The 20,614-nt window shown below is 33.9% G+C and overlaps 1 protein-coding gene across 1 annotated transcript; it reads left to right on the top strand.

Annotated features, from left to right (window-relative positions):
* The first annotated feature begins 947 nt into the window (after nt 1-947).
* On the top strand, nt 948-18,563 carry TYRP1 (tyrosinase related protein 1). Its single transcript, XM_012453530.2, has 8 exons — nt 948-1,124; nt 1,557-2,026; nt 3,175-3,497; nt 6,102-6,306; nt 9,894-10,061; nt 12,115-12,294; nt 16,524-16,670; nt 17,499-18,563. Exons 2-8 carry the CDS (start codon nt 1,573-1,575, stop codon nt 17,702-17,704), a joined length of 1,683 nt encoding a protein of 560 aa, XP_012308953.2. The 5' UTR covers nt 948-1,124; nt 1,557-1,572; the 3' UTR covers nt 17,705-18,563.
* The last annotated feature ends 2,051 nt before the right edge of the window (nt 18,564-20,614 follow it).

Below are 20,614 nucleotides of genomic sequence, written 5' to 3'. Positions count from 1 at the left end.
CATGAATTCTGATTTTTGTACAGTTATTATATATTCCAAATAAAGATTAGATTTACAAATTGACTTTATATGCATGGCTTTTCAACTACAGAAGAACATTCCTCTGAAAATATATGAACCTATTACCCTTAGTGGCATTGGTCTTTGTTTTTTTGTAGTTGTTGTTTGTAACCATACATTCAATTATTTTAGTTTTCTGAAAAATTTTATGGCTGAGGTTTAAATAGGACAGCTAACCCTGATCCTGAATTCTGATAACCTTTTCACAGTAATTATGTGTTCCAAACTAAAGCTTACAGTTGAAGATTGAATTCATATACATGAGTTTTCAACTTCAGGAGAACATTCCTCTTGAAATACATGACTCTATTACCCTTAGTGTCATCAGCTTAAGACTATTTAAAGAGAAATTTCTAGGAAATTAGAAGACATTGAGTAGGCATCTTCTAAAAAATAGAAGTAGCGTCCCTGTAATATTTTGCCACAGAGATGGACGCCAGCCTCAATGAATGTAATGGAGTTGAAGTTCCCAACTCTGTCAAAGCCTGCAGGCACCATGACAGCCAATGTCATGTGCTGTGGTGTAACTGTACCTGACGCCTTTTCCACTACAATTACTCTCTTAGAAATTGTAAGAACAGTAGCATCTGTTTTCAAGACAGAACACAACCAAAAGCTATCAGGTACAAGCACTAGCCTGGCTTTTATATCGTTAGGAAAAGGTAATTAATCTTGTTTCAGCCTCTAAAGATATACTGTCAAAGGAAAAAAAGAAATCCCTTCAATGTAAATATATCTCAGTTTCTCTGATTTGTATTCCAAATTAGTGCTTCTGGCCTTTTCTTAAAACTTAAATATCACAAGGAAATCAGTGAGAAGGGAATCATGTGCTGATCAAGTTCTTAAAGGGCAGAAACATTCACTGAAGTGAAAGGGATTAGTAAAGGGTAGAAAAAAAGACCAGCCCCTCCTAGTTTGGGTGAGCAGATTTGGGATTAGTTATCAGGCAGCAATCCACATGCAATTAACAGTTCTGACGTGAGAGGACAAGAAACACAAGTAAATATAAAACGTTCAATTCTAAGAGAAGTTCATCAGAGACACACATCCTTCAGGATTTTAAGGTACTGAAAAGAAGTCCTATGGGGAGTGGGTGGACTCCTGCCAAAACTCCATTCATATAACGGACTTTAAATCACAAAAACTAACTTGCTGGAATCTGTTCCCAATTCTTCTTTCAGCTCCAAGGTTAAATTAAATGTAATTAATGGTGGTGACCTGCTAATTAATGCTTTTGATAACTGATACCTAGAATGTATATATGTATATAAAATGAAGAAAACAAAATGACTAGGACAGGTAATTTCATTATGTTGGTATCATACATGTAGGTGTTATATATGTCAAATTTTAAAGGTAAATTATTATTTTTATTATTTGTGTGAAATGTCATTTTTACATATGGATTCCATTTTGTAGGTGTTTGGGAAGGGTTCATATCATTTATAAGTACTAACAAAAACTTGCATAATCTCATTTTACTTTATCTTTTTTAGCTGGATTTTCATCTACATGCTTCAGTCTTCTCTACACAAAGGGCTGAGAACCAGATCTTTGTTTTGCACTCCTACTTCAAGCAGAATGAATGCTCGTAAACACCTCTCTCTGGGCTATATCTTCTTCCTACTCCTGCTTTTTCAGCAGGCCCAGGCTCAATTCCCAAGAGATTGTGCCACCGTTGAGGCTTTGAGAAGTGGTATGTGTTGCCCAGACCTGTCTCCTGTGTCTGGGCCTGGGACAGACCGCTGTGGCTCATCATCAGGGAGGGGCAGATGTGAGGCAGTGACTGCAGACTCCAGGCCCCACAGCCCTCAGTACCCACACGATGGCAGAGATGATCGGGAGGTTTGGCCCTTGCGCTTCTTCAACTGGACATGTCACTGCAATGGCAACTTCTCAGGACACAACTGTGGGTCTTGCCAACCTGGCTGGAGAGGAGCTGCCTGTGACCAGAGGGTTCTTGTAGGTAAGTGGAGATATGAATGAGTTCACAAATCTTGCATGAGACTCAAGGCTCTGAATAAAATCTTAAATCATTTGAGCTAGAGGAATACCTGGAAATCAAAGCTCAACCCTGTCTTTTCACAATTGAGGAAACTGATGCTTAGAAAAGTTAAGAAACTTGTTTAATGTGAAGTGTTGGGGTTGAAGCCCAGAACTTCTGACTAATATTTTCTTCTGAAACATTTGTTGAGAAACCACTACATCCTAGAAACTGTGTTAGGTATTTATGACTAGTCTTTTCAGTAACTCCTTCAGGCAAACATGTTAATTGTCATAGATGAGGTTCAGAAAGTTCAAATCCACACAGCTGATATTTAGTAAACCTGGAATTCACACTGAGATCTATCTAGCCCTTATATTTTAGTTCTGCCACTACCTCTGCTGACCCTTAAAGAAATTTCCCACCATGATGACCAAATTCAGGCATTTGAGATGAAGAGTTTAGCCTGCAAACTAAATAGCATTAAATAACAAAGCATCAAACAGTAACAGCCTACAATATTCGATTGTATTCTATGTGCCAGATAGTAGACTATGGGTTTAACAGAACATGTATTGAGTCTTTGCTATGAGTCAGGCCTTGGGCTAATTGCTTTTTATGTGTATGCTCTTTAAACTTTACAATTCTATAAAGCAGGAATTATTTTTATCCACACTTTAATGATAAAAAAAACTGAGACTTCGAAAAATGTGCCCAAAGTCATAGAATAATTCTGTGGTCTTAACTACCATGTTATACCACCTAATTTTATAAGAATTATAATGTTAAAAAGATAGAAATTTAGAAAATTCCAATAAAAATGCCAATAGTGGGCAGAAATAAACATGACAAGGTCACAAAATCGTAAAATCCATAGGTAAGATTAAAGAAAGGCAATAGAAATCACACAGTAAATTGGAGAGAGGAAAAAGAGAAGGGAAGAAAGAGAGAGAAAGCAGGCCTGAAGAAAGGGTTTTAGTTAAGGATTTTTTTTTAAAGTGTAAAATATTTTAAAACACATTTGAACAGATGGATAAATGGGTCATGGTGTATTACAAGACAATTATGCTCTTTCTCTACCCATCCCCACAAGGCAGATGTTTTCATGCTTGAATTTTGTTTCCTTAAAGTCAGGAGAAATATTCTGGACTTAAGTAAAGAAGAAAAGAACCACTTTGTCCGGGCCCTGGATATGGCAAAGCGCACAACTCACCCTTTATTTGTCATTGCCACCAGGAGATCAGAAGAAATATTGGGGCCAGATGGCAACACGCCACAATTTGAGAACATTTCCATTTATAACTACTTTGTTTGGACACACTATTACTCAGTCAAAAAGACTTTCCTTGGGGCAGGGCAGGAAAGTTTTGGTGAAGTGGATTTCTCTCATGAGGGACCGGCTTTTCTCACATGGCACAGGTACCACCTCCTGCGTCTGGAGAGAGACATGCAGGTATGTAAGAAGCATTTCAGTTTTTAGACTCTTTACAGACAAGATGCCTTGTTTGTAAGTCATTTTAATTCACTAGTTTTCAGAATCATTGGAACATTTGATGAAAAAGCAATTTCACGTTACTAACTTGTCTTTGGCATTTCATTTTCTCCTTGTTTTGGTTACTTATTAATTAATTTTTATCTTGGTGAATTGAAAATAAAGTATTCTCAATAATGAGCAAAAGGAGACATTTGCAGGTATGAATTAAAAGTTTAAAAATGTTTTACAGCTTCATTGAAAACAAGACTTTCATAAAGCTTGAAACAGAAGAAGTTCATTTGCGTGTCTTCCTTCTCTACTAAATATAAGCAGATTCCTCCTCCTAATGATGTGGGTTAGAGACTTCTCAATCTTTCAAGTCCCAAATGTATATCTCATTATTCCAGTGATTCCTTCCAACATGGTGTAGGGTTTAAATCATGAAAAATAATTCCTTTCCATGTAGATTCTCATATTTTCATTGAACTACATTTTTTCCACATTCCCTACCCTTTGAGGCTTACAAAAGAAACCTATTAAAAATATCACATTACTATATAAGAGGACATATATGTAAATTTGCTTGACTATAGTAATCATTTAACTATGTATATTTATATCAAAGCACTATGTTGAACACCTAAAATATATAAAATTTGAAAAAACATTTAAAAAATACAAATAATGTTACATCGTTCAGGCAATATTTTTAGTGAAAAGATACTGGCTAAATTATCTTTTTTAGTGAGTGAACCTCAACTCAAGCAGCTATTTCATGTTTATTTTTTAAGCAAATAAGCTCAAAACATATTAAAGTGTCCAGTTACATAGATTCTTTACTCTTGTTTCTTTTACCAACTGCTCTGTTTCTTGAGAAAAATATTGAAATTTTAAAATAAGATTTTAAGTTGTTAGACCTCATCTAAGAAATCCACAAAGTAAACCTGTTTTCTATGTGAAACAACAGCAATGAATCTCGCCCTTCAAGTTAAAATACAAGAACTAAGCTAAAAATATCTGAAGACAGGAAAAGTGTTTAGATTCATTTATTAATTTGCAGAATGCTTGTGCCAGCATTATTCTAAGAAAAAAATAAATGGTTAGAAGAGAGAGAATTAATGCACTAAAATACAGGATAAAATATTCATTTGAAAGTACACTATCCATTTGCAGTTCGAGAGTGATTAAATGAATTCATCTGATACTCTGAACATCATATTTTATAGCTCTGATTACAAGTGAGACACTTAGTAGATTATGAGTAGATAAATCTGTCATTTGTAACTGATGCAGATCTTCATGCCTTCGAGTCATTTTCTCATGGGCACACCAAAATGAAAGGGCAGGTGGAAAGTATCTAAAAGCTTTGATTTTGTCTCTGTAAACTTCAACCTCTATGACTTACATTTTAAAAACCCAACAGCACAAGGGATCCAACAAATTACAATTTAAATGTAATTCATGTTTGAAATGCCACATGAATATGCTCTGGCTCCCAAATGTCAGTTGCTGAACCACAAACCCATTCTTAGTGATCCCTTGGAAGCTGTCACTAATTTTTGTGAACCACAATGATGGCTTCTAAAGGAGGCCTACAAACCCCTGGAGACCAATAACTAGGGATAACTTGGAAAGCTTTTGGCTCTCTAAAACACCCAAGGTTAAGAAAATGCTTCCTAGAAACGGAAGTGAAAAGCAGAATGTACTGAGTGCTTGAGAGAGAAGATAAAACAACTGCAATCCCTACATTCAAATCCCATACCATAAATAGAACTTCTCAAGGGCCAAAAGAAATGAGAAATAACAAGGAATTATATGTTTTAAAGAACTGAATAAAATAAGCATGTGATCTTGAGGCCAGCATTTTTAAAAATGTGAGATAAGCTCTGAATGGAAACTAGGTCTCTGGTCTAAAAACCAATGGGCAGAAAATTTACTCTGCTTCTGTTTAGCATTTTTATCAGTATAAGATTTAGGCAGAAGCCTGAGTTGTAAAAGTTTAGACTAAGGCAGTGTTTCATAAATAAAACACCTTCCGTGCCCAGTGTGAAAGAGCCCATTGGCCTGTGACCAAACCAAAATCTAAATGCCCAGTCATTCAAATGAAATTTTAAAACAGAAGCAAAACAACAATTAGCACTCCACATTAACATATTTTAAGTCTGGATCTGGCACCAGACTAAGAGTTAATGATGCTTGAATTAAAGATAGAAAAATTGAAGAAGATGAAAATGCCAATAAGTCGATGTTGTTATTGACCATTTTTGTTATAACCAATAGAAATGTAATTACCTGGCTAAAAAAGAAAAAGAAGACCTTTTATCCCTCCAAATCATTTTCAAAAATTTCTGTACAATGAGTTGAGTTTCATTCCCTTTAATGCCTAAATGACTCCTTGTAATAAATTACTAGCTTTGTTAAATAAGGTTTGAACTCCTCTGGGCCCCTCAGACGCCACTGATACACTAACAAGTACCTTACTGTCTGAAGACAGCTAATAAAAGACTGTCAGCGAGTAGACCAAGCAGAAACAAAGAACTGTAAACAGAAGCAGAGAATACTAACAGAGTTTCTGTGATCTAGGAAATGTTGCAAGAGCCTTCTTTCTCCCTTCCTTACTGGAATTTTGCGACGGGGAAAAATGTCTGTGATATCTGCACGGATGACTTGATGGGATCCAGAAGCAACTTCGATTCCACTCTAATAAGCCCAAACTCTGTCTTTTCTGAATGGCGTGTGGTCTGTGATTCCTTGGAAGATTATGATACCCTGGGAACACTTTGTAACAGTAAGTTGCAAATGATTGCTCAGAGTCAGAATTTCTTTTTGGATAAAGAGATTAAATATGCTGCCTGGAAGACCCTTCATTCTACTAGAGAATTCAGACTAAAATCTACTTTTATTATAGAGAAACAGTGTACAAGCATTCATTAAGGGCCTAAAATATTCAAGACACTCCATAAATGGCTCCTGGGGAAACAAAGTGCCTACTCATTATTACAGTGCTTTTATACTGACCAAGTTACTCACTGTAATTTGGTCAGTATCTTGCTAACTTTCTTATTTTGGAAATGTCTAGTTGTATAAACTAATCCTCTTAGTTTTCTTAGCACTGCTTAGTAGTCATGTGCCTTGTGTTGGAATTTCACAGAAACTGTTTCTGAAGAAAATGTGAAAAACAGGCAAAAAGTTGGAAATGCCATGGGAGAAAAGAAAGAAAAGAAACAAACCAAATGTATGTTTATTCAGTTAGAAAGTCAGAAAGCAAAAGGTGATATGGGGGAGAGTTTTCAGTAAAGGTTACTGTACTGATGTCTGCCAGCTAGCTGCTCTCCAGCTCTTCTGACGTAAACACAGTAAGAGAACACCTAACCAGTTGTCTCAGCATCCTTTTTCCAGTTATCTGAATGCCACCTCTGTCACAAGTCAAGTTCCTGCCACACGTAGATCTCTTCCTGAGCTTCCTATTCTCTTCCTTGGATCATATTATTATCTGTGCCTGTGCTAGTAACACCAGGTTTAATTATTAGACACTCCCTACCTCATCTTATTTTTCTTCTTCAGGCATGTCTGGCTCTTTTGACTGCTCTTCCATATAAAAATAAGAATTATGTGAATTTGTTTTATTATTATAGTTACAACATATTTATTCTACATATATTATTTTATGCATCAAGTATTAAATTATTTTATGTACTTGAGTAAGAAATATTCTAAATAAATTAGGAAGAATTAGATATATATTTTCACAATTAGAAGATTATTTAGCAGTGTATAGGAATAAGAGAAGTGATAATATATGAAAATTTCCTCTGTAGAAGCTCAAAACTTAGAATAAATATGCATTTGTTTGGTATGCTGAATGCATGGTCCCACCTTGTGGCAGAGAAATGAAATTGAGGATCAGGATGTCTGCAGATATCAAAGCATTTATCTCTTTCTGACCAGGCCATTGTATTTTGGCCTAAGAGTTTTCTAGACATTTTCCAATCATCCTGATGGTTGGACACCAAAATAAAACACAGTTTAAATAAGTAAATGCAATTATAGCACAGGAGGTGAGAAGAGGAAGAGTTTTTTTATCATAATTTTTCTTGTCAGTTAATATAACAAGTCTCCTAACTCAGACACATAGTCTCATGACAAATTGAAGAACATTTAGGTTAAAGAAATTTTAAGATTACCCCTTGTTTCACTGCAAAAGATAAATAGCAGACATTTTATTTATAAGGCAAAGGAAAGGGAAAAACTGTCATTTTATTGACCACATATTATGTATCTGATATGGTATGAAATGCTTTGCTTTAGTATCCTATTTAGTCCTCATAACAATTCTCTCTTGTATTACCTGTCTTCTTTAATGATCTTGTCTATTTCTGTTGTTTTATTGATCATCTTTTAATGGAGACCCACACATTTCCAACTTTAGATAAGACCTTCCTTAAATATTTCATACCTATTTCTTTACATGCTTGTTATGTAGTATTTCTTCAATATTCAAAATAAATGCACCAAACTTGGTAGATTGAAAAAGTTATTACTTTATTGCATCCAACATTCTTCCAGTCACCAAAATACTATCTTTGAATCAACATAGAAGAACACTGTTACTTATTCACAATACTTCTCAAATGTATTTTCTTCTTCAGACATGTGCAACTTTCCATGTATTTTTATATGGAAATTCCACAGGATTTTGGTCTAAAGGATGTTAGATGCAATAGCAGCAGTTGTCCATAGGCAAACAAATTTAAGAGACACTGGAGTAAAAAATGAACTGATTTAACTAGTTTCTTTACTATCAGCATTTTCTACTATGGAACTCTTTGAGGGCAAATTAGAATGAGATGTTTTGAAATTCAAGTAATCAATATTTGCTTATTGGGATTTATTGATAGCTTCCTGAGCAGTAATCCCCAAAATATCAGCTTGAATTGATAGTTTATCTAGGGATGGTGAAAGTTTTTGGTGAAAATGTACACTCAATAAATACAGTTTCCAATGCCAACGGAGGTTTTAGTTACATATTACATAAACTTCATTATGCTAATTTATCAGGTTCTGACTATTATGTTAATTGTAAAGCATAGAATATGGGAAGGTTTCTTAATAAAGAAAAAGGAATGTGAGTTGAAGTTGTAATATCATCTCTCCCCAAATTAGTGGATTATTTTGCTTGTCCCTCAAATTTCCCAAATGTCCCCAAATTTCCCAAAAGAAATTTGCACATATATTTCTTCCTGGAGACCACTAGGACAGAATGATGCAAAGTTCTCCGAACCAATCACCTCTCCTCCCACCCATCTAAGGTTTTGACCTCTCTCCACTTCCTAAGGAATTAAATGTAACTTTTTAATCTTGGTATTTAATTTTTTTTTTTTTCACAATATAGCTGTGGTCTAGCTTCCCTTCTTTCCCCCAGTACTCCACTCTCCTGGCAGAGACTCCAGGAAAGCTATTTCCCAAACAGGGATACACACACTTTTTGTTATAGATAGGGGGCTTTGTTATAAACAGAAGAAAGTGTATCATCTCTTGCCATTTCCTCTGCCTAAAATGTTTGCCTTTTAAAATTTCTTTTATTTCACCTATGGAAAGTTTTCTTAATCCTATGGGGCTCTTTGTAAATCTCTCTTCTTCATAAAGCCTTCTGGAGATCTGACTAATGGGATCTCTCGATCTCTCTCTCTCTCTCTCTCTCTCTCTCTCTCTCTCTCTCTCTCTCTCTCTCCCCACACACACAATCTCTTCCCCCTCCCTGCTCCCTCCCCATCTCTCTCTTCTTTAAGGCTTCTATCATATTATCTATCCCTAGTATCACAGTTTTTTGTCTGTTTGTTACTGCCCTTCACAAAGTTTCATTATTTCTCACATTAATTGCTGAAAAAGTTGAAAAATGTGTGTTGGTTGAAATATGTATCACTTTCCAAAGAAATTTAACTTTATTTCTCTAAAGATTTAAATAGGTAGCATTTGGGTACAAAATATCACATATATGTGAAATACAGATTTCAGTGTAGAACTTAGGTTTATGAGATTATTTTGGCAAAATTTTCCATGGACTTTTCATTTTAATACATTCTTGTGAAAGAAGCATATATTGATTTAACATATCTCAAGATCTGTATCTGTTCATGTGATTCTTTTTATTCCTTCAAATACTTTTATGTGTCACATATCTACTCGATTCAAAGAAGTAGGACATGGTAACTTAGATTTTCGCACTTTAATACTACCAAGTATGCATTTTTAAATTTTCTTTTCTACCAAGGAGAACCTATATTTCATATTCATGCTATGTATAAAGTTTTAAAGAGCAATGATAAGACCTCCAAACATTGTGTAAACATTTGCACATCCCATTTTTTTCTGCAGGCACTGAGAGTGGGCCAATTAGGAGAAATCCAGCTGGAAATGTGGCCAGACCAATGGTGCAACGTCTTCCTGAACCACAGGATGTCGCTCAGTGCTTGGAAGTCGGTTTATTTGACACACCTCCTTTTTATTCCAACTCTACGAACAGTTTCCGAAACACAGTGGAAGGCAAGTAAATGAAATCAGTACTTTGAAAAGATCTAGTTATCAAACTATACTGAATTATTCAAAAGCAAGTTTCTTTGAGAAGGCTTTGAATAGTATATTAATCTTGTGAATTTATGTGAATGAGATTGCCTATTATGATACACCTGCTCGAAAAGGAACATTCTTAAAAAGAAGAGTCCAACCATGAAGCTCTTTTCACTATAGGAGAAGACCTTGGAAATCATGCTCCAATTTCTTAAACACCCAAAAACTATTCAAATTCAAATTTCTAGTAGCTAGCTGGCCAATATGTGTAACTATACCAAGGTCTAGCGTTGGCAAACAATATTCAAGACTTTGACAGCGTATTAAATTAATTTGTTATTTTTTAATGATAGTAATACTAAAATAATTCCAAACAGTTTACACTGAATAAAGTCTTGTTTAGGCATATGTTTTATTTAGGTCAGTATCAACCTATAATTTTTTTCAAAAGTCTATAAACATTCAAATTATCATCTACTGATGCTTAACTTGGTTTTCCTTCTTTTGCACAAAGTATTTTAAAGCTGAGGAAAGTGAGGTATGAAGAGGTAAAATTACTATCCCAAGATATTCGGCTGATTAGTAACAGAGCACAGGTTCAAATTCAAATTTCCAAAATCCAGTGTCTTTATATAATAAATTTTGATAACTCCAAATGATGCCATATATATATATTTAAAGTCTTCAAAAGAATGTACTTTTATCTTATTATAAACTTGTAATTGTTAAATTTTACCTTCAGTATAGCATTGTCCGTGCCATATGCATCCTATTTCCCCATGAAAATGCAAATAGACCTCTCTGTCCTCTGATCAGAGATATTTGATATATAAATCAAATAATTATTTTTAATTATCTCACCTTTTAGTCTCAAAATTGTATGCCATTTTAATCTTTTTTGCTTATTTTTATAACTAGATGATTCCACTGATTTGAGTATGATTCTATTAAAATAATTACTATATTTTGGGTAATCTATAAACTAAAGCTATCAATATTGATTTCTAAAAAAATGTGCAGATTATATGTTCTTAATGCCCAAACAGAAGACAATTATACTTATTTCCTGACAAAAATGTATTAAAAGACAAGTGTCAAGCCACGTGCCATGTATATCACAGGCAATCTTTAAATGTTTTTGAGTTAAATATTAAAGGAATTGATGCTTGAAAAAATACACAGGTGAATAAATAGGTGGCTACAACTACACAATTTTAGATGAAGAGAGAACTGGTTAACAAATTTTAAATTCTTATTTTATTTTCTAATACCCAACCTTTCCCTGATCTCAAACCTCTGGTCTTTCAAGCCAGTTAGACATCTTACATCATAGACCCTCCATTGTTTATTTACGACCTGTCCTATACCTATCCTTTTTTTCTCCCTTTTATATATATGTATGTATGTATATAATTCCATATATATATATATGGAATTGAGATATTTATCAAAAGCTCTATAAATGTTTTGACGGTAGGTTTTCCCAGTGCTTAAAACTAGCACAGAGATGGTAAGAAAGCCCTGAGAAATTGTAGCTTCCTCACAAAAAATAAACTAGTTTTCCAAAAATAAACATGCTGACAGTCATTCAAAACGAAGGTAGGAGGTGGAAATAATATCTGGCAACTTAAGTTCCAAGACAATCAGAGCATTCTTCTCCCAATTGTGTTAGCAGTTTTTAGTAGAAACTGAAGATTTTCACTATCTTTATTCCCACATAGGACAATGTCTGCCTTGTCAAGTAGAGTGCCTATATATTTTGACTGGTATCTTTGCAGGTCATTATTTTTAACCTAGAGGCTACATTTAGGATGTCATGCCACTAGCATAAAACCAACCTAGCCCTGGGTATAGCAAACAAATGTCATCAACCAGAGGTACAGAGAAACAGTGCTGTTATATTAAGGCAAAAAATGGCCTGACACAAGCTTTGAAAAAAATGTTTCTTAATGTAATCATTGCTATTAACTAGAAAAGTAAAGTATTTGCAATATTGTTTTACTATTCTCCTCCTTACTTGTGTATCTAGGTTACAGTGATCCCACAGGAAAGTATGACCCTGCTGTTCGAAGCCTTCACAATTTGGCTCATCTATTCCTGAATGGAACAGGGGGACAAACCCATTTGTCTCCAAATGATCCTATTTTTGTCCTCCTGCACACTTTCACCGATGCAGTCTTTGATGAATGGCTGAGGAGATACAATGCTGGTAAGACGCTTTCATATGCCTTTTGCATGCTCAGCCAAGTGAACTGTTTAGATGGCATAGTTATCAGTTTAAGCTAAGCACTCAGCACATAAAAATACATTCAAAATAAGGATAAAATAACTGTAATATCAAGCCACTTCCAGACATTCAATTCCACTTTGAAAATGCAGGCAAGAAGTCTCTCCAAATAGTTTTTATAGGATGATATTTTTAACCATTTGCTAGGACTAACCAAATCATCTCTTCCAATTTTTGCTTTGAAAAAATGGCTACTATTTTTCAAAAATTTTTCCTATCCATATCTTCCAATATAAATTCTTATTACTTTTAAATATAATTGAAGAAAACCTCACAGAGCTCTTTGATATCCCAAAAGACTTAAAGTTGTATATCTATAATCCATAGTTCTTATTTTTATTACTTAATGGACTCTCACAAATAGAAATTTTGTTCCACTTGAAAAGTTAATGTTGGTTTTTATTTCACACTATAGGAAATCTCTTTTAAGTTCATTTCAATGCAGTTTTTAAAATATGATATAAACGGCCTCTTTCTCTGCCTTTCTATGCAGCTGAGAGGCTAGCACTACTTTTCAAATGAAAAGTGCTTCCACTGGTTAAAACATCACAAATTTTTGTATGTTGAAAGCATTCTAAATTTTGGCTTCTGTGCCTTTAGTTCATCATGCACATAAACATGATATTATAGTTTAACTACCTACTGATTTATCTATCCATTAGATAGGTTCTTATTTCTATGTGTGTACGTGTGCAGTAAGGTCCTCTAATCTAACCTAATTCGGACCATTAATTGATGAAGTTGATCAAAATAGTTTGTTCGATCAAAAATTATTTAAGAAACAACTTACACATAAGCCTGTACTTTCAGCACTTTGGGAGGCCGAGGCAGGAGGATCACTCAAGCCCAGGTGTTTGAGACCACAATGGTCAACATAGTGAAATCCAGTATCTACTAAAAATACAAAAATTAACCAGGCATGGTGGTGAGTGCTGGTAATCCCAGCTACTAGGAAGGCTGAGGCATGAGAATGGCTTGACCCTAGGAGGTAGAGGTTGCAGTTAGCCAAGATCACACCACTGCATTCCTGCCTGGCTGGCAGAGAGAGAATTTATCTCAAAAAAAACAAAATAAATAAATAAATAACTTACATATAACTAATCATTTAGTTGTCAATCAGTTCCTAATTCTGTTATTAGAATTCCATCTCATTTTTTCATGTGTATTTATATATATAATGGCAACTGTAATTAATTATCTATAATTTATAGTGTCAGCTTTTTAAAAAGTGAAACCATAAATGAATGACTTTTGTAATACAATATGAGGGCAAATATTTTAGCCATTCACCTTTAACAAATCTTTCCAAAGTGTTCAATTTACATATTATAAAAACAACATTCTTCCCTTTGTTTTACAGTCATGATGATCACTTTATGTTTGTTTAACTAGATTACTTTTATTACAATAAGGAGTAAACTTGAATTAATGGGTTTAGGAATTAACAAAACCAACTTGTGTTAAACATGCACCTCTGGGAACTACATAGCAATATTCAAGTTGTATTTATTCACTTATTCACAATGCCATGGGTGTCAGTAAACTTTTCAGAGAAAAAGGAGACTATCCAGTAACCTGGCAAGTCTCTTAAGTGAAGTTTTCTTTCACCTGTGAAAGAAAGGAAAGATATTCCTTTGCCTTGTGTATCTTGATTGAAAATATAATTATTTTACATTCATAGCAATTTGTTAAAGGTTTTTGGATTTTAACCTAAATGTCATTGATGAACAAGAAAAATATCTTTTTAACTTTTTTTTCTGATATTTTCTTAGTTTGCGACATATGTAGCATAAGGTTTTCTAGTAACTTGAATTATAGTGGGAAGAGAAGTGCCATAAATGAAAAATAGGAAACTACCCTACAGCACATTTCTGATAAAATGTGACTGTAAAATTATAGGACAGGTCAATGTAAACACTTGCAAATTACATGAGAGCTAAACTAAAACAAGTAGCCTCTTTCTTAAATATTCCTTGTACCTGCAAATACCTTTTAGAAAGCAATGTTATAAAACAACTGTGAAGAAGAGAAAGAGAAATTAAAAAGATTTCAAAAATGTATAAAACTGTCTTTAAAGCAAAAGTCTTGTTTAAAATAAGTCTAGGAGTGGAGGGATGGAATTATTTTTCAAATGACTGAAAGGTATTTACAAATATAGAAAGAACAAAGCCGGAGGCATCACGCTAACTGATTTCAAACTATACTACAAGGCTACAGTAATCAAAACACCATGGTACTGGTATCAAAACAGAGATATAGACCAATGCAACAGAATTGCCTTGGAGGCAACCCCACACATCTACAACCATCTGATTTTTACAAACCTTAAAAAAACAAGCAATGGGGAAAGGATTCCCTGTTTAATAAATGATATTGGGAAAACTGGCTAGCAGTGTGAAGAAAGCAGAAACTGGAACCCTTCCTGAGACTTTATAATAAAATTAACTCCAGATGGATTAAAGACTTCAACATAAGACCTAACATCATAAAAACCCTAGAAGAAAACCTAGGCAAACCATTCAGGACATAGGCATAGGCAAGGACTTCATGACTAAAACACCAAAAGCATTGGCAACAAAAGCCAAAATAGACAAATGGGACCTAATTCAATTCCAGAGCTTTTGTACAGCAAAAGAAGCAATCATTAGAGTGAACCGGCAACCAACAGAATGGGAAAAATTTTTGCAATCTGCCCATCTGACAAAGGGCTAATCGCCATGATATACAAAGAACTAAAGCAGATTTACAAGAAAAAAAAAAAACAAAACCAAACCCATCCAAAAGTGGGAGAAGGATATGAACAGACACTTTTCAAAAGAAGACATATATGAAGCCAACAAACATATTAAAAAAATGCTCATCATCACTGATTATTAGAGAAATGCAAATCAAAACCACATTGAGATACCACCTCATGCCAGTTAGAATGGCAATCATTAAAAAATCTGGAGACAACAGATGCTGGAGAGGATGTGGAGAAATTGGAGCATTTTTATGCTGTTGGTGGGAGTGTAAATTAGTTCAACCATTGTGGAAGACAGTGTGGCACTTCCTCAAGGACCTAGTAATAGAAATTCCATTTGACCCAGCAATCCCATTACTGGGTATATATCCAAAGGACTATAAATCATTCTATTATAAAGACACATGCATACATATGTTCACTGAGGCACTGTTTACAATAGCAAAGACCTGGAACCAACCCAAATGCCCATCAGCAATAGACTGGACAAAGCAAATGTGGCACATATACACCATGGAATACTACGCAGCCATAAAAAATGATAAGTTCATGTCCTTTGTAGGGACATGGATGAATCTGGAAACCATCATTCTCAGCAAACTGACACCGGAACAGAAAATTAAACACTGCATGTTCTCACTCATAAGTGGGTGTTGAACAATGAGAACACATGGACACAGGGAGGGGAGCATCACACACTGAAGTCTGTGGTAGGGAACTAGGGGAGGGACAATGGGGTTTAAGGAGTTGGGGAGGGATAACATGGGGAGAAATGCCAGATATAGGTGATGGGAAGGAAGGCAGCAAACCACACTGCCATGTATGTACCTATGCAACAATCCTGCATGTTCTTCACGTGTATCCCAAAACCTAAAACACAATAATATATATATATTTAAAAAAAAAAAAAAAAAGAAAGAAAATGAAGAAGATAAATAAATAAATGCTGGAAGCAAAAAAAAAAAAAAAATACTAAACAGAAATAGTTATAAACAAGCACAACCTCTAATTGATATGTCAGATCTCAAATTTTAAATTACAGACAATCCCACAGCAAATTACAGGTTTATCTTTTCTTTGGCTTTGAAAAATACATTTAATGAATTTTATTGAAATTATTTTACATAATTTAAAAAACTATTCACCATCATGATAGATGATAAAATACTAAAAGTCCCCTGCTTTTAAGCTCTCTTTTTCTGTTGAGTAGTCTATTGGTACTGTATTCAAAACATTTTCTGTTTTACTGATTTCTAATCCTGTTGTGGTGAAACTTCATCTTTATTCAGTACAAAATAAGAATAAAATTTGTTCACCTTCTCTTTGAATATTGGATCCCTTTAGACCTCAATAATAACATAAATATTAATTTTATGTTTATTAACAAGTTGTCTTTGGAATAATTTAGATATATCCACATTTCCACTGGAAAATGCCCCTATTGGACATAATAGACAATATAACATGGTGCCATTCTGGCCCCCTGTCACCAACACAGAAATGTTTGTTACTGCTCCAGACAACCTGGGATATACTTATGAAGTTCAATGGCCAAGTGAGTATTGAAATTGCATTTTCACTGTGATGATTTCCAAAACCAAATGTGTTATCTTTAAAGAGAGTAATCATAGTGTTCTGAAGCTATGTTTTGCATGAAGCTTTTATTTGTATTTTTATTTGAGGATAAGGGAGGGAATTTGATATTTGTTGAGAGCCCACACTAAGCTGATAGTGAGTTTATTGTACAGCAGCCTATCTCATTTAATTCTCACAATGCTTTGGGGTGAGTATGAAAATCTTCATTATACAAATAAGGAAGCTAAGGCTGAAAGAGGCTAACTGTTACAGTTTCACATTTCTAATGAAGGAAGAGAATGAGTTTGAGCTTAGGCCCATGGAATAGGCCCCAGTTATTCTACTATACTATATTGCCTACATTTATCTATCCTAAAGGAAAACCGAGTGAGATACTCTGAGGTATTTTTTCTGAGATTTTGAAATTCAAAATTTCTTGTTTAAGTCTCTTTCCCAACAGAGGCAGTAGGGCATAGTGGAAGAGTACAAGACTTATATTCTAAAATACCTGGGCTCCAAAACCAACTTTATTGCTTACTAACCAAGTGACCATGGGCAAGTGACTCAAACTCTGAGTCATCATTCTCTCACTTTCACAAAATGAAATGGAAATAACAATGACTATCCCAATAGGGTCCACTCATTAAAAGAAATTAGGAAGTGGCTTCAAGACCATGTGGCCAATATAAATTAAATATGAGAATTTCAGTTAAAATGTAGACATTTATACCTAAATTCCAGGTGTCCAATTTTTGGCGATAACTATTTTAATATTTATCTTTTTATTTTTATCTTTCTTTCCAAATAGGTCGGGAGTTTAGTGTACCTGAGGTAATTGCCATAGCAGTAATCACCGCTTTGTTACTGGTTGCACTCATTTTTGCGACTGCTTCTTGTCTGCTACGTGCCAGACGCAGTATGGATGAAGCTAACCAGCCTCTCCTCACTGATCAGTATCAACGCTATGCTGAAGAATATGAAAAAATCCGGAATCCTAATCAGTCTATGGTCTAACAAGTGCCCTGCTCTATTATGCATTAATATCACAAAACCACCTGGTTGAATATAATAGATTGAGTTATTAACTGTATTTTCTTTAACTGATACTTTCTAATACAAGCATATGTTACAATTAAAGATCCAGGCATACTTTTCAAAGCTGAGAAGACTCATTCAGAATTTTTTCAATGGGTTCTAATTTTCAGCTCTATTTTAAATGATGGGTGGCACTAACTCCATAATATTTAAGGGGATAGTGTGCATGTTTTAAAGGTTGAGTATGTGATGATATAAGTAAGCTGCTATGCTTTGTTCATGTGTAAAGGAAAATAATGTTTATAGTAAATGTCCACTTAAAACACATGAATGGGCATTTCTAAAATGTTAACATATAAACACATTTCCATTCATGGATATTGGTCAACAGATTTTCAAAAACCACATTTATTAATTAAAACAAGTTATATGTAGTTATAAATAAATGAAATCCTGATTAACCTTTTCAAATTAATCTTCCAGTTTGAAGGCCAATCAAATATATTATTTCTATTTAGTCTCAGGTTCAAAGCTACAACAAAATCACCATCTTTGTCAAACTTCAGAGACAGAAAATCTTCACTTTCTTAAGCAACAGTGGATATTGCCTGTATTTGCTACTGTGTTTCCCAGCCTCTCAATCACTGAAAAAGGAAATACCTATCCATACATTTTACCTCCTAATTTCTTTTCTAATATCATAGAGGTCCGCAAAGAAGGCATATGGAGAACACACTTTATGTGCTCTACGAATAGTATCACTGTGTTTAATTTAAATAGCATTCTCTTATCATTTATCAGCCTTTTATGTATCTTCCAAGTAAAAATATTAACATTATTTCATTGGTCTTTTTTTTTAATCCAGTTCTATATGAATGCTATTTTCCCCTTCTCTTCTAACATGAAATCTATTTTCTCTTTCTAATCTTGTGCTATGAAACAATCTTCCAAAGAACTGTGTAAGGTGGGCATATGTGAACAAACATTTTAATTAAAACTGGTAAAAATAAATAATAACAATAGTAATCATACTCTATAGAAAACAGCTAAACTGAGATTCTAAATTCAACAAACAAAAACAAGTTTAAGTTATGTATCCCTGGTTTGGTTACTGTGTTTACCTATATTCAGCAATCTTAAGGCTACATATACACAAGGTAAATAAAACATATCAAAGAGCATGCATATAAGAATAGGATGTTTTACACTAGCATTACTCAATTTATTCTCTTGGAATACACTGTGATTTGTTAAAATACAATATAATCACAGCTTTTCAAAGAAATTATTGTGTAATGTAAGATGCCTTTTTATTTAGAACATCAATGAAATGGAATACCGCACTTTATATTTTTGTAGATTACTAATTACTCATTTCAGAAACATTTTTTAGGCACATACAAGGCAATATCAAAGAGTTCAAGCCACTATAGATTTGGAGAGAAGAAAACAAGAATTGTAAAACTGAGAAGGTCATGTTTGACTTCTGCTTCAAGGAATGCCAGTGAATTCACCAAATATAAAAGTGGAGAAGGGCATTTTATTCAAAAGTAATAGCATGGACAAGGGCACAGAAGTTTAAAAGAGCATGGAACTTTTTAAAATCTAAAATAGGTCAGTGTGGTTAAAGGATAGTTTTTAAGGAGGGGGGTAAAAAGATAAATTGGAAATAAAACCAGAATGTCCTATACACAATTCTTAATAATTGGAATTCATTCCATGGGAAATAGAAAACAGGGAGAGTCATAATCAAGCTGTATATTTATAAATATAGTAGTGATGGTGCTGATTACAAATAATGCTGATGAGAAATAATTTGGAATGGTTAAAGACTAAGAAACTAGTTAATATGGAAAAGATTATGGGAGAGAGGAGGAAGTCTTGTTTCAAAACATTAATTCTAAATAATCATAAGATAAAGTTGCATACTTATCTATAAATAGAATAAATACAGCTTATATTATAAATATATAATTTTAAAATTATAAGTATAATATAAATACAGCTTTGAGTAAATCATTAGATAAAGGCAGTTAACAATAGAAAACTGAGAGAGAGGATTAAAACAAGAGCATAACAGAAAACTGTTAATGAAATGGCAGTTAGTAAGTCCTCACCTATCAATAATTATTTCAATGTAAATGGCTTAATATCCCAAATTGAAATGCTTAAAGTAGCTGAATGTATCGAAAACATGATCCAGTGACTTGCTGTCTATAAGAGACTCACTTTAGATTTAAAGACAGATACAGGCTGGAAGTAAAGGGATGGAAAAAGATTCTGAAAATGGCAACAAAAAGAAAGCAGGGGAGGCTATCCTATTAGACAAAATACACAAAGTCAAAAACTGTCTCTAGAGATGAAGTTCATTATATAATAATAAAAGGGTCAATTTAACAAGGTATAAAAATTATAAACATATACATATATTCAATACCAAAGCACTTAAATATGTAAAGCAAATATTGATAGATCTAAAAGTAGAAATTGATAGCAACACAATACTCACAGTAGAATCCAATATTCCACTTTCAATAATTGATAAAACATCCAGGTAGGAGATCAATAAGGAAAGAGAGTACTTTAACAACACTATAGACCAACTGGACTTTAGGGATATATACATTACATTTCACTCAACAGCAGTAGAATATTTTTATACGTCAGCAACATGATCCTCTCAAACACACATGGAACATACTCCAGGATAAATTACGTGTTAGGCATCAAAACAAGTCCCCCCACAATTAAAAAGATAAACGTCAGTTCAAAGATCTTTTCAGATCAAAATTGAGTAAAATTAGAAATTAGTAGCTGAAGAAAGTGGTAAAATTCACAATGATGAAAAACAATACAGTCTTAAATAACCATTGGGTCAAATGAGAAATC

The sequence above is a fragment of the Aotus nancymaae genome, unplaced genomic scaffold (assembly GCF_030222135.1).
Source record: "Aotus nancymaae isolate 86718 unplaced genomic scaffold, 86718_ANA_hifiasm-v0.15.2.pri h1tg000003l, whole genome shotgun sequence".
NCBI lineage: Eukaryota > Metazoa > Chordata > Mammalia > Primates > Aotidae > Aotus > Aotus nancymaae.
This window is presented reverse-complemented; position numbering and strand designations above follow the sequence as displayed.

What these genes read in the sequence shown, in the direction of transcription:
- TYRP1 (XM_012453530.2), top strand. Translation starts at nt 1,573, where the DNA reads ATGCTTCAGTCTTCTCTACACAAAGGGCTGAGAACCAGATCTTTGTTT. An exon ending in TGACCAGAGGGTTCTTGTAG is followed by an intron (nt 2,027 to 3,174) that starts GTAAGTGGAGAT and finishes GTTTCCTTAAAG; the next exon opens with TCAGGAGAAATATTCTGGAC. An exon ending in TTATGAAGTTCAATGGCCAA is followed by an intron (nt 16,671 to 17,498) that starts GTGAGTATTGAA and finishes CTTTCCAAATAG; the next exon opens with GTCGGGAGTTTAGTGTACCT.